Below are 16,236 nucleotides of genomic sequence, written 5' to 3'. Positions count from 1 at the left end.
TTTTGTACCGTGAAAGACGCTGTTGGGTCCAGGATGCCATGGGCCCTGGCAACAAAGGAAATGGCGGCACGATGCCTTTGGGCCGTAGCCACCGATTTCCCAGCCCTACGTAAGGACATCAGAAAAAGTACTACCAACTCCTCCTGACCCCAAAGTCCTCCTCTCTCTGCCCCCAAAAAGGCTAAATAGGCCTGGAACGCCCCTTCATATGCCTTCCTTGTCCTGGGTGCTAGACTCTCTCCCACGAGGTGACGAAGTTCGGGGCACCGAGAGACCAGAGAGCTTCGGGGAAGGGTGCCGGCTCCGGGTCCGCTGAAGGAAGGAAACCCGAGAAAGCCTGCATGTGAAAACGAGACAGTGCATCAGCAGCCTGATTCATCACCCCTGGGACATGTTTTGCTCTGAATACTACGTTCAGTTGCATACACAGTAAGACAATTTCTTTGAGGAGCCTCAAAATCAACTTACAACGGGCTGCCTGACTATTGATGCATTCTACCACGGTCATATTATCGGACCAGAACACAACAGAATGATCTCTGAACCCTTCTGGCCAGGTTCTCAGGGCCACCAGAATGGGAAATAGTTCGAGGAAAGCGATGTTACTTGTCAGCCCCTTCTCGTGCCACCATAGGGGCCACTTTTGTGCCGACCATTTCGTGCCGAAGATGGCGCCAAAACCTACGCTTCCTGCTGAATCTGTCCATAGCCCAAGCTCTTCAGAGGAGACGGCTGGCTTGTTCCAGACGACCCGGCCATTGAAGTCCGCCAAGAATGCTAACCAAATCCGCATGTCCTGGCGGACCTCGGCCGATAACCTTGTGCGATGATGACCCTCCTTTAAGCCAACCATTGCTTGGGCAATTGAGCGGGAAAAGGGGCGAGCCATTGGTATCACCCTCAAGGCAAAGTTCAACTTTCCCACTAACTGTTGCAACTGATGCAGTGTAACTTTGGATGCCTTTAAACATACTTGGAGGGCTGCCCTGAATTTCGACACTTTGCTAGCTGGTAAACGGAAGCACCCCTCCCTTGAGTCCAACTCGATCCCCAAAAACTCGAGGCAAGTCGTGGGACCCATAGTTTTACCTGGTGCCAACGGCACGCCAAGATGATCCATTAACACACAGAATTCAGCTAAGGCCCGGGCACATTCGGGAGTACCGGCGGGGCCAAGGAACAGAAAATCGTCAAGGTAGTGCATTACATTTCGGAAACCCGTTTTCTTAGTGAACACCCATTGCAGGAAAGTACTGAATTTCTCAAAGTAAGCACATGATATAGAGCATCCCATTGGCATACACCTATCCATGTAAAATGACCCCTGGAACCCGAATCCCAGAAGACGCTGATCGTCTGGGTGTACCGGAAGCAACCGGAACGCTGACTCGATATCAGATTTCGCCATCAACGTCCCGTGCCCCAGGCGATTCAAGATGGCTACCGCCTCATCAAAAGATGCGTATCGCACCGAACAAACTTCTGGCTCAATTGCGTCGTTCACCGAAAGACCATATGGAGCAGATAGATTATGAATCAAACGAAACTCACCCGGGTCTTTCTTGGGGACCACCCCTAACGGAGAACAAACGAAATCCGGTACCGGGGGCTCACTAAACGGGCCGGCGACCCGTCCCCGGCTAACCTCTTTCTGAATTTTTTCTTGCACTACAGATGCATGTTGTAAAACGGAAAGTTGATTTTTGCACATCCCTACACCCTGAAAGTCCCCTACCGGGATGCGGAAACCATGTGTAAAACCGTTCCGCAGCACCCCGGCAGAAGTACGATCCGGGTATTCGCTGAGCCAGGGAATCATTGCCAAGGTATCAATCGGGGTTGGTAAAGGCGCCCCTCGGCCTAGTTTAGACCTGTTTGGCGCCTCCCTTACCCCCATTCTCACTCGTTCTGGCTCTGCACGATGACTCAGGATGGGACGACCCACACGTACTACACTCATGTTTGAATTTACACGATCCCGGAGGCCTGGTACACTTCCCCTTGTTAAAATTAAAACAGAAACCCTTTCTACCTGTATTGCCTGCGGGCCTCGACTGGTCGTCGGTGCTCGTACTTGGTCGAAAGGGCGTCCCCACATTTTGGCGGGAGTAATCAACAACAGTGCTCCCGACCAATGGCATTCTTAACATTCCCGATTCTTTCATTTTATCCCATGTTAAAGAATCGTAACAATCCCAAGTCAAACTCTTGTTATGTTCCTTTTCTTTCCTGAACAAATTGTCATAACAAAACCAATGGTTACCTTGATACGCTGTCGAGTAACCCATAATTCGTGATTGATAAACGGGAAACTCAGGAAGCAACTCGGGCCTACGTTCCCCCAAAATTGATGTGAAAATACCCCATGCATTGCCCCAGTTGCCAATGTTCTCATTGACCTTAAAGGCGGCCATCTTTGCGCGCCAAACACTCGGATGCATTAAGTCCTTCTGACTTTTTACATGCTCCACATCATAATGATCAACAAGCAGGGAAAAAATATTCACGTACTCCCCCGCCCAGATCTTTTCTTTTATAGCTAAAGGCACATGTTGTCCTAATCTCTCTCTACGAGAGGGTGCTGACTCGTCCCTTGCAATCGGCAATGGCCGCTTACCTGCACCGGACGCAGCTTCTGCCGATTGCGACTTGTCTATCCCCGCCAACGGCGTAGCCACTCTAGCTGCCTCTTTCTTCTCACGAAGCCCTTTTATCAGCGCCTGTGCTTCGGCAGCCGTGGCGCCATCACTACTATCCCCCAACCATGCTGCTAGCTGTGCTGCCAGCTCGGGGGGCATGTCTTCCTTGGATGTCGGGGTGACGACAACGGGGATTGGATTCCCCTCCATCGGTACTGGGGTCGGCGCCTCGAGCGGGGCAGAGGGAACCGGGACGGCCCCACCGGCTGGAACCTTTCTCGGCCTCTTAGGTCTCCCTCCAGCCGGCGGGGTGCCCGAACCCTCCTCCCCATCTCGCTCCGCCAACCGTTTCTTTATGTCGGACACTTCTTTGCAAAGGGCCCGCACCATCTGTTCGGTCGTCATTCTTTTTGCGCCTTTCTTGGGCATCTCTCCGAGGAAGTATCTAGAAGACAAAGAAAAAGATCAAAACGCTCAAAATTGGCTCTTCGTTCCGTCCCGAGCTCACGTGTAGCGAGGGGGTGCAGCTTCGGAGCACAAGAACAAGAGGACGTCTTCTGGTCTTGCGCCTTCTTTTATCCGTCTTCAGGGTGGGCGAAAAACCCGCCCCTGCCCGCCCCGAGGGCGTGGCCGGCTGCGTCGGTGTCTAGGCCAGCCCATTCTAGGGCGGGAAAAAGCGCGCCCCGGCTACGCCGCTTCGGGCATACCAGCCGAGACGCGCCTCCCGCCCAAAAATGGCTTCCCGGGGGGATCGAGGCACTCAGCCATACGTTCGGGGGGACCGAGTGGTCGCCCCTTTCCAAAATGGTCCTTGAATTGTTAATGCTTGTATTTCACTTACTCTTCTTTAAGTGAAGTTACAGCTACTAAAAAAGCAACTTTCCATGTAAGGAATTGTAATTCACACTTATGTAATGTTCGAAAGGAGGACCCATAAGTCTTGTGAGAACACCATTTAAATTCCACACTGGAGAGGGTGGTATTCTAGGAGGAATTATTCTTTTAAGTCCTTCCATAAACGCTTTGATTGCAGGTACTCTAAACAATGACAAATGTCGGTTTTGAAGATATGCTGCTATAGCAGCAAGATGTAACCTGATTGAGGAATACGCTAAGTTAGATCTTTGCAGATGTAACAGATAGCATATAATGTTTTGTATGGTAACATCTAAGGGATTGATGTTATTTGTACAATATACAACAAACCTTTTCCACTTTGCTACATAACATGCTCTAGTGGTAGGGCGTCTTGCTTCTTTAAAGACATTTATACAATCAGGTGGTAAATTTAGATATCCAAATTCAAAGACCTCAGGAGCAAAATCACTAGATTGAGCTGCATTGGGTCTGGATGCATAATCTCTCCATGGTTCTGTGTTAGTAGATGTGGAGAGAGTTTTAGTTTGTGATGTGGTACTACTGACATCTCTAGTAGCGTGGTGAACCAAGGTTGTCTCGCCCAAGTTGGTGCTATGAGAATCAATGTGAGAGAATGTTGCTGCAGCTTGCGTACCACTAATGGAATTAGTGGGAGAGGTGTAAAAGCGTACGCAAATTTGTTTGACCAGTTCATCCATACCGCATTGCCTTTGGATAATGGGTGTGGGTATCTGGCGGCGAAGCTTGGGCATTTGGAGTTGTGTTTTGTAGCAAACAGAGCTATCTCTGGTTGACCCCACTTTTGAAAAAATGGCTGAACTTGATGATGAAGTTCCCATTCGTGTATCTGTTGTCTTTGACGACTTAACAGATCTGCAACTTGATTGTGAACTCCTGGTAGATGTTCTGCTAATAGAAAAATGTTCTGAAGAACGGCCATTCTCCATATGCTCTGTGCCAGCCGGGAGAGCTGTAGGGAGTGTGTTCCTCCTTGTTTTTGAATGTAATTCATTGCTGTCATTGTCCGTCTGGACTAGTACAGCTTTGTTTGATAGGTAATAATGAAACTATTTTAGAGCTAGAAAAATCGCTAGTAACTCCAGATGGTTTATGTGGAGTAGTTTTTGTTGCAGTGTCCATGTACCCTGTACTGTGTGATTTTGTAAATGCGCTCCCCATCCTGTGAGAGATGAGTCTGTGGTTAGTATTATCTGTGGAACAGGTTCTATAAACGGCCGGCCCTTGGAAAGGTTCTTGGTGTTTCACAATTGCAGAGAGCGATTTGTCCGGTCGTCTACCACCACCAGATCAGTTATATGTTGCTGAGCCTGATTTCACTGACTTGCCAAGCACTCCTGAATGGGGCGCATTTGTAGACTTGCATATGGCACTATGAAAATGCAAGATGCCATCATTCCTATTAGTTGCATAAACACTTGAGCTGGTAGTGAGTGTTGTAGCCGGAATCTTTTGCTAAGATCCTGCATAGTTTGCATTTTTGCTGGGTAGGGGTAGGCTATTGCTTTGGAGGTATCTATTGTAGCACCTAGATACTGCTGAGACAGGGATGGTTGAAGATGGGATTTCTTTTGATTTACTGTGAATCTCAGTTTGTGTAGCAGACATATTGTTTGATGCGTGTGCTGCACACATTGGTTGCATGACTTGGATTTTATTAACCAATCGTCCAGATATGGGAAGACATGAATGTGTCCCTTCTTAAGTGTGCTGCTACTACTGCTAGACACTTTGTGAACACTCGAGGTGCTGTAATTACTCCGAAAGGTAGTACCTTGAATTGGTAGTGTTGACCTTCTAGAATGAACCTTAGGTACTTTCTGTGCGATTGATGTATGGGAATGTGAAAGTAGGAGTCCTTGAGATCTAATGTGGCAAGGAAGTCTCCCTTCTTTAGCAACAGTAGAACTTGTTGTAGTGTGACCATATGAAAGTGGTCTGATTGTACTTACAGATTTAGGGGCCTTAGATCTAAAATAGGTCTGAGGGACTCGTCCTTTTTGGGTATGAGAAAGTATAGAGAATAAACTCCTGTGTTTTGATGTTCTTTGGGGACTGGTTCTAGTGCATTCTTTTGCAGTAGAGATTCCACCTCTTGTCTTAGCAGTATGAGGTGTTCCTGTGACATAGGACGCTGTCTGGGTGGTATTGTTGGAGGAGTGAAAATGATCTCCAGACAATAACCGGACTGAATTATTTGTCTCACCCACCTGTCTGTGGTGATGGAGTTCCAGACAGGTAGGAACTGTTGTAACCTCCCCCGACAGGAGTGGAATGGTCTGGGGGATGAAAGGGAAGTCACTGTTTGGGAGTAGAGGTGTTGCGATTGTTGTTTCGTCTACCTCTACCCTGATTGTTGTTTCCTCTATAACCTCCTCTATAAAATCCTTTATTAGGCGAGGTTTGGTTGGGCGCTTTAAAAGAAGAGGAGGTATTGTCTGTTTGGAAACCCTTAGAGGCGCCCCTATATGAGGAGCGACGAAAGGAAGGTCTATGGGCTTGTGTTTGTAAAGCTCCCATGGATTTTGTCGTGTCTGTATCTTTTTTCATCTTTTCTAGTGCACTATCAACTGATGGACCGAAAAGATGTTCTTGGTCAAATGGCTGGTTTAAGATTCTGGCTTGTACTTCTGGTTTAAACCCAGAGATGCGTAACCATGCATGTCTAAGCAACAATACCCCTGTGTTTATTGCTCTAGAAGCTGTGTCTGCTGTGTCTAGTCCACATCTTATGGAGGTATTTGTAATAACTTTGCCTTCCTGTATTAGGTCAGAAGCCCCGGTTTTGTATTGCTCTGGCAAGTGTTGCATGAGTGACTAACTCATCATAAGGAGCTCTATCATATCTTGCTAACAAAGCTTGAGTGTTAGCAATCCTCCAGACATTAGCAGCTTGTGAAATGGTGCGTTTTCCTGAAGCATCACAAAGTTTAGACTCTTTGTCAGGCGGTGGAGCATCTCCTCTTGTCTGCGAATTAGCTCTTTTTCTCGCATTTGACACTACTAGTGAGTTCAATTGCAACTGAACTTTAATGTATGCTGGATCAGTTGGAGCCGCTTTGTACTTTTTTTCTAGTCTGGGATTAATTACCCTTGCTCTGATTGGGTCCTTAAATATTTCAGGTGCATGTCTTACCACTCCACTAAGTATTGGAAGTGTGGTTGTGGTCTTATATGATGACATTAAAGTGTCCATTAGGAAATCTACTTCCATGGTATCTGTGTGTAGGTCTACTCCATGGAAAGTGGCTGCTCTATGAATGAGCTGCGTAAATCCAATAGTGTCATCTGGGGGAGACGGTCTAGACGGGTATACATCATCTTGTGGCAGATCTGGTGCATTATAATCTTCCCATGAGTCACCTGATGGCCCAAAATATCTTCTGGGTCATTAATGTCATCCATATGATGTTCATTCTGTATGTCCTCTGAGTAACTATCCCCATCATCCTCATCGTGTGGTATAAGACTATGTGTACTAGATGGTGAATGTACAGGAGAAATTTCTACTGGTACTTCTCTTTCTGGTGAAGGGATCCTCATTGGTGAAGTTTGAGCATGCTTTTTTAGAGGAACTGGCGGTGTTTTAGGATAGTCCATTTTCCTCTTTTCAGGCACAGAAGTGATATGTCGAGTCTTTCGATTAATATGAAGAGTTTTTTGCTTTGGATCGGGTTTAAAAAGCTCTTCTACTGGTAAATCTTTTTTCGGCGCCTATTTATATGGTATGGGGCCGAAATGCTTACGTTTAACAGTGTCTATTGTCTTTGGAGCTGATTTTGGTTTCGGTTCCGAAGACTTCTTCCTAGGATCCGTGCTCTTTGGATCCGGAGTTTTTGTTCCCGGAGTACGTTTCGACTCATTTACCTTCGGAGCCGAAGTATCTTTCGGTACCGGAACGGTCTTCGGAACCGGGGTGGTTTTCGGTTCGGTAGCTTTGGGAACCTCTTTCGGTGTCAAACTTGTTTTCTGTTCCACCACTTTCAGTACCGAAGGATGCTTTGGTGCCGGTGTTAATTTTGGCTTAAGGACCTTCTGCTTTTTGGGACCGACAGACTGACTTGAGCCCAAGTCGACTGGAGGCTTCGCTGCCGGGCCAGAAGGTTTTGGTCGGAATGCACCTGGACCCAAAGGTGGAGGTGGAACCGAACCCTGTCCCGGTATGGTGGGGTGAACAGGGTCGACGTCTGTACTCATGACCTGTTGACCAGCTGGAAGATCTTCATCTTCGGATTGATCCTCGACTCCAGAAGCTGAATCCTCTGCTTTGGAAGAAATGTCTTCGTGCTGTTGTTCTTCGGCGTCTACTTCAATTGGAGCCTAGTCTATGATGAGGTCTGGTGTCGACGAAGATGTACATCCAATTTAGGCTTGGTACTCGCCTAGTGAACGAGGTAAAAGCCAAGTGGCATGTTAAAGATCCATGCCCTAGCAACTGTCCAGGATGCAAGGCTCCTGTGGAGTCCGTAGCCCATGTGCTGTTTGTCCTGCCTATGCAAGTCCTAGACTGAAATGGATTAACCCCATCTGTCAGCAACTGTCCACGTAGAACTTCCAGGAACCTTTGAGTATCTTAAAATTAGACACAAGATCTGCCTTTGTTTGAGCAGTTGCTGCGTTCCTTGGCCACATTTGGGGTATCAGGACAAAGTTGCAAGGTAGAAGTACAGAACGCAGTGGGGGTGGTTAACAGCAGTTAAATGGCTTATACTGCAACGTTTGGGAACAACATCACTAACCGAGATGCTACCCAGGCTCCTGCTTGTTTTATTGTATATTAATTGGTTTTAGTATTCTGGCCAATAAGCAAAACTTTTTTTGTGCAATTACCAAGAATGTGCTTTTGGGCCGTTTTATCTTCTGTACATATGATTATCCTATTTTTAACTTTTGCAAGCTCTTTTAACTCCAGTGATACTTTGTGTGTCTTAGCAGAATTATTTCTAATTTTTATGAATTCTTATACGAATTAATGCATTTTTAATATGACCTGTTTCTCTTTGAACAATGTATGTGAAAACTTTTAAAGGTATTTATGCCGAAATAAAGTATAAGATGGATCGTATAGTATATACAGAGCCAGCTGCCTACAAAAATGGCCTCCAGTGGTAGTTGGGTGCAGAATACTTTACGATTGGCTGAGATTTCAAATATTTTTCTGAGTTCTAAACGTTAAAGCCAATGTCTCAGTCCTTTGGGCTATTAAGGAGGACACTGCTGTTGGAGGGTTACAGAGGGACTACCAGCTCTACAACTGAAAATTACTAAAGTATGCAAATCTATGAAAAATATGTGAATGGAGAAACACAAACTGCCATTTTGTAACCTTTATCTTCCAAACATTCACATAAATTGACTTAAGTAATAATTAGCATGGATATATTGGACAGACTGGACTGCTAAACAAGGCAAGAGTATAGGCACCACCTACACAGAGGAGACAAATCGGGGCGATTACTGATGTGGCTGCTTAAAAGAGAGACTTCCCCCAGTCCCCTCGCTGATACGATCATTGGTCTGAGCAGACGGTGCATCCATAGAGGGGAAGCTCTAAATCAATGCATTACTCCGTGATCACCTAGGAGTGTACAGGGCACCTGATGGGGACAAAGTGAATGATGAGCGGTCCTTCCTAGAGTGGGGTGCTGTGCCCCGGCTTACGGAGGCCCATTGGGAAGAACTAAAGGAGTAACTCGGTTGGAGGAAATACAAACAGCTGTACGCGTTTGTTTTACAACCAGTACTGGCAAGGGCCTGGAGGCCAGTACTTAAAATCCAATAGGGGTCATGGTGGGAGCAGTAGAAAATGAAAGGGTTCTGCTTTGTATATAAAAGTTCAACCACTTCTCCAAGCCTGGAGAAGAGCATTTTCTGCCAGTCCAGTTTCATAGCTCCGAAGACATAGTCCCCAGTTAAACGAAATAAGGCACTTAACATGTAAATACAACTCTTTGGTGTTTGTATCTTGTATGTGGTCACATGCTTCATCATTTCCCAGTCGAGCTAATAGTCCCACTGTTGTATCTCCAAAGCGGTAAATTATTTGGAAATTGGAGCCACTGGGCATCAAGTTCCCTTGTTGGGACAGGAATTCACAACCTGAGTCAGATAATAAGTGGCATGCACAAAAACATCAGGGCCAGAAATGACCTGAAGAGATGAAGTAACGCCTCTGCAGAGCGAGGAAATATAAAAGTTAAACTGCCGTTAGAAGGAAAGACTTTGCTTATCACTACCTTCAAGACTGTGTCCAGTAAATGGATGGAGGTTGTGAATGTAGATGAGATCTTGCCACATTGAGAGAGACCCACGTTTCTGAACTTGTAATTCATTCATGAGTCACTTTTCTTGAGCTGGGATTATGACTCACACGAGTACAGATTACTGCACAGAGGATTATGAATACAACTTTCTGTACTGGAAACCTACATAATTTATTCAAGACAGGTTAATTGCAAGAAAATTTCTTTAAATTGACATTGTCTCGCTGCTTGACTTTAGTTTCAAGAGTATCAATATTTGCTTCTATGGTGCTGCAACGCAAACATTGAAGTAGCACAGTTGGCACAACACCAAGGCTCTGGTCAACTCAACATGGAGAGGAAGCTGTAGTAAGGACAGGATCCTTCTAAGTAACATGAAAAGAAAGTTGACGTTTCTGATTACCTCTGTGGTTTATCAAGTAAAAATATTAACTAAGTCAGAACATCTGCCGAGATTCCTATTTGCTTTGGCGGGAGGATGAATGACACCTCGTTCCTCCGATTATAAATAAAGATGGAAAAAAATAAATTTCACACTTTCTCAGCCTGATCTTCAGGAGAATTACACCAGTATGAAAACTGTGAGAGCAAATGTGAATGTCACAAGTCTGCCATATGTTAAATGAATCAACAAAATAATTCCACAACATTTTGTATGTTGTCCAACTTACTCGATACAGTTTAAGTCCCTCGTCCCGCTCAATATCCAATGCCATCCGTCTCAGAAATGTTACCCTGTCTTCATTCTGAGCTGGAGGAACTTTTAGCAAGAATGGAAATTCTTTAGCCTGTTGACAAAGCACAAAGTAAAGCATGAAGTCACTCAATGTACTGGGATGCCACAACACTGGACCGACTATAGATCACAGGAGAAACTAAGTAATAGCACTGTAGGAAAGTGAATTACGTAATGTGGTTAAGAGTACACACTGTGTAATTATCTCACCATTTTTATATGGTCCAGTTACTTTTCTTTAATAAACCATTAGCTCAGTCCTGGGTAGCTGTGGCACAGATCAGATAGGCTTATCAAAGAAACAAGTGTAAGGCATGTAAACGACCAAAACAGTTAATAAGTAAGAAACACCACAATAAATATCAGACACCAATTTATAAAATTAGAGTATATTTTTATCTTAAAATAGACACCAACACAACAAAAATGTATATAGGGAAACAAGAGGTATGTATTTTTACAGATAAAAAAAATTAGTTAGAAATGCAATAAATCATTGTAAGTGGTTTAGCAGTCAACAGCCAACTGGCTAGTATGGCTACTTCTCTTTACTTGGACCTGCCACAAGAGGTTAGAGGCTAGTCACAGGGAACACTCAGGTCAGTTACCTGTCAGGTCCAGTAATCTTCGAGTGCTCAGTGCACTTTTCTCCTTTACCGCTGTCCAACCAAGAAGTGGTCATGATGCTGGTGTTACGGGATAAATAAGATGCAATAAGTTTCCTGGGTGCACCCTGGCATCCATGAACTTCAGGATTTGAGACTGTCTCAAGATTCTATCTTTCATGATGCCCCAGGGGAGTTCAGTCCTAGTCCAGTACCCACTGGTCAATTGGTCTCTGTGTTACAGCAGGTCAGCAATTCTTTTTCTCTCTAGGGACCAGGGCCAACCTCAATTTAGTCTACAGGCCCCACAGGATTGGGAACATCACAGCGAGGTCAGCACTTGGCGTTTTTTGGACAACTCAGCCCTTAAGAAGTGCAGTTTCCATAGCTTTTGGTGGGCCTGAAACTTATTTTTTTTAATAATTCTTTGAGATTTTTGTAGTTTCACAGAACCTTCAATATACATGCTCCTTGTTGTTACAGTATTCGACTCAGTCATATGAAACTAAGTGGTACATTACAATTATTCACACATCAATTAATATAGGAGCACAGTCTGTGCGAGTAGTGATTAATAATTGCAGGTGTAAATGAGTTGTCTTATACCTAATCTACAAGTAATTATCCTGTCTTTAACATGAAAAAACAATAAGTAAACTGGTGACACCAATATTTCGGTCTCAACAAAGAACTATATTTAGTTGCTTTGCGTACTTAGGTTTCCCCATATCGTGGGGTATGCGCTGGTAGTCGGGCTGCTCAGGGTATTATCTTGTGTAAATATTGACCGTTGCTTTTTTGACCGCAGAAGGTTTTGCTGCAAAGATGAAATGACCTTTGGGCGTGAAAGATTTTGCCTCCGAAGGCTGGTTTATTTACAGCGTGGAGGATTTCCGCACCGAGCCTGATTTGGGGTTGGAACCAGAGGGCTTCAGTTCCACAGAGGATTTGGGTTAACTTGGTGCCGAGACGGAAGACGGGCGTCTGAAACATTGTCTAGGTCATTGTTCTTCAATCTGTGCGACCCCCCTGGGGGGGCGCGACACCATCCCAGGGGGGGGGGGGGGGGGGGGGGCGCGCTCCGCACTGTAAAATCCAACCTTTGTACTGTGCTACGATCGAAAGTCATGCTCCATTTCAAATGGGGATTTTTGATAAGAGAACTCCGGAGCAGCAGCAGCAAATTAGCAGGTAGGAACGTCACCACTGACGTTCCACCAATGATGGGACAGCAGCAGAGAGTGCAGGAAGTGCCGTGAAATTTGTGTGTATAAAGTATAAAGTTCCTGCATTCCACTGCTTGCTGCCTTTTCTTCTTTGTTTCCTGGGGTTTACCGTCGCCTGGCTATGAAGGACTTGGCTGAAATTAAATCTACATCAGATAAAAGGGTTTTTTGGAAGGGAGGTGGGGGGGTTGGGGGGGGGGGGGGGGGTTGGAGAGGAATTGGCCGAGGCTTTGGCAGTAACAGAGGGTTCTAGGGAGGGGAAGGGAGGGAGGGGGAATCTATGGGGCACGGCGTACTCATTCTTATTTTAATTCCACAAGCATCCTAGAGCAGTCCAATCAACTTCCAAATCGTATTATTTAGACTAGCAAAGCTTCATTCTGATAAAACTACCAAAGTTACAGAAGGAGAAATAACCTTTCAGAACCAGAACAGAGCCCTTGCTCAAACTGCCCTAACAATCTCTTTTCCGATGAACTTGTTAATTTCTAATGCTTTAGCTGCAGTGGGAGGCAAGGAGCCTCCTATGCTAAAACCGAAAGCAAAAGAACAGACTGTCCACTATGGACAATCTGTTCCTTTGTGTTTAGTTTCAAAGCAGAGGAGACTCCTTGCCTCCCACTGCAGCTGCATCATTTCAGCCTTAGGAATTTAACTCCTCCTCTTCCCAGAAAGGAGACTACATTTCTTTTAAAATGACACAGGCAGGCGCACAACGTCCACAGCCGGCTAAAATGGCTTAAAGTTGCCAAAAGAAAATGCTATGGATGGGTTAAAGAGCCTGCAAATTGCTTGTGCTTGTCTTGACACTAAATACAGGTTATAAATAAAGATGCTTGTATTGATTTGTAATATGACTTTTCTCTCGTTGTTCCCTTTAATTATCAGTCAAGGATCACTCAGGCAGCCCTAGAACAAATAAAAGTGCTTTCTATTTATATTTGCTGTTCAAAGTACGCAAATATAAGTACTGAAAATACAGCTTTAGGTGACTGCTTATTTGTGTACCCTACGCCGCTATCAATAACATGCTGAGTTACCTCAAGTGTCTGGGAATGCACCCTGCATTCAGACAACGCACTCATTCATTCTCGCCCTTCACTTTCACACTCACCCTGCACTCACAGCGATCAATATGCACTCACACTGATCACCATGCACTCACACCATTCACCCGCTCACCCTGCACTCGCACTGATCACCCTGCACTCACAGTCATCACTCTACACTCACAAAGCACTTGTGCAGTTTGCCCTGTACCTTACTCTGCAGTCACACAAGCACACTACTCAACATGCAGTCATGTGACACTTCACTCACCTGACCCCCTCACTGCTCAATATGTAGTGTTGCTCAAGCAAGCCCATCACTAACCATACATTCATTCGTCCCACTCTGCACTTACATCCGCACCTAAATTCATATGGTCACCTCACTCACCCTGCAGTCACTCCTCTCGCCTCACTCTCACACTGATGCATCGCTCACTGTGCACTCACATGTGCACTCCTGCCACCCACACAGCGCAGAGGGATAATGTGCCTGCTACAAAGAACGTGTACCATGAAGATCAAAGAGCTGAGTCTGAGTAGACTGTTAGTAGGGCTATAAAAAAATTAAATGTTTGTCTGAAAGGTGCTATAGAGAATGAGGTGCACTGTTGGTGAGTGGTAGTGATGGAATTCATGGATAAGGAGGAAATGGGGGAGGGGGTGCCAAAATACTATTTTACTGTGTGTGACGAGTGCTTTAGCCATACCTGGCTGAGAGTTTTAGCCCCCCACATATTTGAGGGGGCCCCTTGATAGAGAAAGCTCTGTTTTTGCCCTGATGGCCTGGAATAATTCCCAAACAGATTCTTGTGAATACCTTTTTTTTCCCATTTCCTTTGAATGTGATTGATGTGGGAGAGTCTTACTATTTACAGAGAAATGTGTTTGTTTCATGCAACAGTCCCTGCCAAACTTGTTGGACGTCTAGGTATATCACGAGGTCCGAATCCAACTCCAGCCCCGAGAAGTCTTCTTGCTGCCTCTCCACCGCTGATGCATCAATTTATTCTTGCTCTGACTCTTCACCAAAGATATCCAGCATTTACTCGATATTCTGATGCTGCATCTTTGGACGTCGAGCCCAACAACTGAAATAATCTGCAAGCATCGCAGTCTTCTTCTTTGTGCTCCGGAGACAAGGAGTAGTTTGTCTTGTAACTCCAGTTCTGTAGTAGGGGTATCTCTGTTATAGTCATAATCTAGTGAATAGTCCCGCCATGTGCGTGGACCCCGGAGCAATCAAAAATAATCTTACGGTGTTGAAAAATGCAGAACTGCACAGACACTTAAGAGAGAATTAAAGACAGATAATGCAGCCTATAAAACCAGGCTACACTGTCCAGTACTTCAGCTAGAAATTACCTTCTACATTTGGCGCGGTCTGGCCTTAATGTTCATTCCATTAAAATTCATCTAGCTGAATTGACTGCCTACAGGAAATGCCCTTCACAGACTTCCTTCTTCCAGATCCCTGTGATCAAAGATTTTTTGGAAGGCTTGAAGAAAGTATTCCCTCCTGTCAGGCTTCCTTCGCCTTCATGGGAATTGAATGTGGTGCTGTCAAGATTGATGAAGGAGCCTTTTGAACCTATTCATAAGGCTTCGTTGCAGCACCTGTCCTGGAAGGCGGCGTTCCTCGTGGCCATTACATCGGCCCGCAGGGTGAGTGAAATTCAGGCGTTGTGTTGCCAAGAACCTTATACTGTATTTCATGCTGCTAAGGTTGTTATGCGTACTCACCCTAAATTTCTTCCCAAGGTTATTTCTGATTTTCATGTCAACCAGACTATAACTTTGCCTACGTTTTTTCAGAATCCTTCATCTCCAGCGGAAAGGTCTTTACATTCCCTGGATGTTAGGAGGGTGTTGAAATTTTATCTGGATAAGACCAAAGATATTCGTAGGTCAGATCAATTGTTCATCAATTATGGATCAGTCAGGACGGGTCTTGCTACCTCTAAGCAGTCCATCGCTAGGTGGATTGTGTCCTGCATACAACTGTGTTACCAAAAGGCTAATAAGACCTTACGGGGTAAACCTAAGGCTCATTCCACCAGGGGCAAAGCTGCCACGACTGCTTTGTTCCGTAATGTTCCTATTGCAGAAATCTGCAAAGCCGCCACTTGGAAGTCGGTCCATACCTTTGCCAAGCATTACTGCCTGGACACTGATGCCAGGGCAGACGCTCAGGTTGGGCAGGCTTCGCTGCGAAATTTGTTCGCACAATAGTGGTGTTATTTCTCGTTTCTCCACCGCCGCTTTGGTGTGGGGATGGGCTTGCAATTCTATTCACTAGATTATGACTATACACAGAGATCCCCTACTACAGAAGGAGTAGTTTCTGTCCTGTGACTCCAGTACTGTAGTAGGGGTATCTCTGTTATAGTCATAAGCGCCCGCCCTCCTCCCCGGTGGAGAGAGATATTCATGTAAGGAATGCTACAGGTCTGGCGTCTTACGCCTTCAAAAAGAACTGAAAGTAAAAGGGGCCTGCAGTGCATTCTGGGATACTGTGAAGTTCTGGAAAGTTCTCTTAAAGGCACAGTATCCTGTTTTGAGCCACATAATGGCAGCCTATTGGGCTTGTCTTTCCATGTCTTCCTCTCTATCATTCCAGAGGGTTTTTGCTGCTGAAGCAAGGGAAATCTGGACAGACTTTGCTGTTTGTGGATTTTTGGTGGAATTTCCAGCTGAAGTACTGGACAGTGTAGCCTGGTTTTATAGGCTGCATTATATGTCTTTAATTCTCTCTTAAGTGTCTGTGCAGTTCTGCATTTTTCGAAACCATAAGAGATTATTTTTGATTGCTTCGGGGTCC

General features: G+C 45.3%; 1 protein-coding gene across 8 annotated transcripts in view; it reads right to left on the bottom strand.

Moving 5' to 3' along the window:
• Positions 1-16,236, bottom strand: part of LOC147723150 (uncharacterized) — a 518,006-nt gene that overhangs the window by 177,825 nt on the left and 323,945 nt on the right. For all 8 annotated transcript variants that reach the window (XM_086965540.1, XM_086965536.1, XM_086965533.1 and 5 more), the window contains one exon: positions 10,471-10,587. In XM_086965540.1, the coding sequence (XP_086821666.1) occupies positions 10,471-10,587 (117 nt within the window). The remainder of the gene's footprint in view (positions 1-10,470; positions 10,588-16,236) is intronic.

This window comes from Lissotriton vulgaris, chromosome 4_1 (assembly GCF_964263255.1).
Source record: "Lissotriton vulgaris chromosome 4_1, aLisVul1.2, whole genome shotgun sequence".
In the NCBI taxonomy this organism is placed as follows: domain Eukaryota; kingdom Metazoa; phylum Chordata; class Amphibia; order Caudata; family Salamandridae; genus Lissotriton; species Lissotriton vulgaris.
The sequence above is the reverse complement of the archived record's forward strand: the minus strand, read 5'-3'. Positions and strand labels throughout refer to the sequence as shown.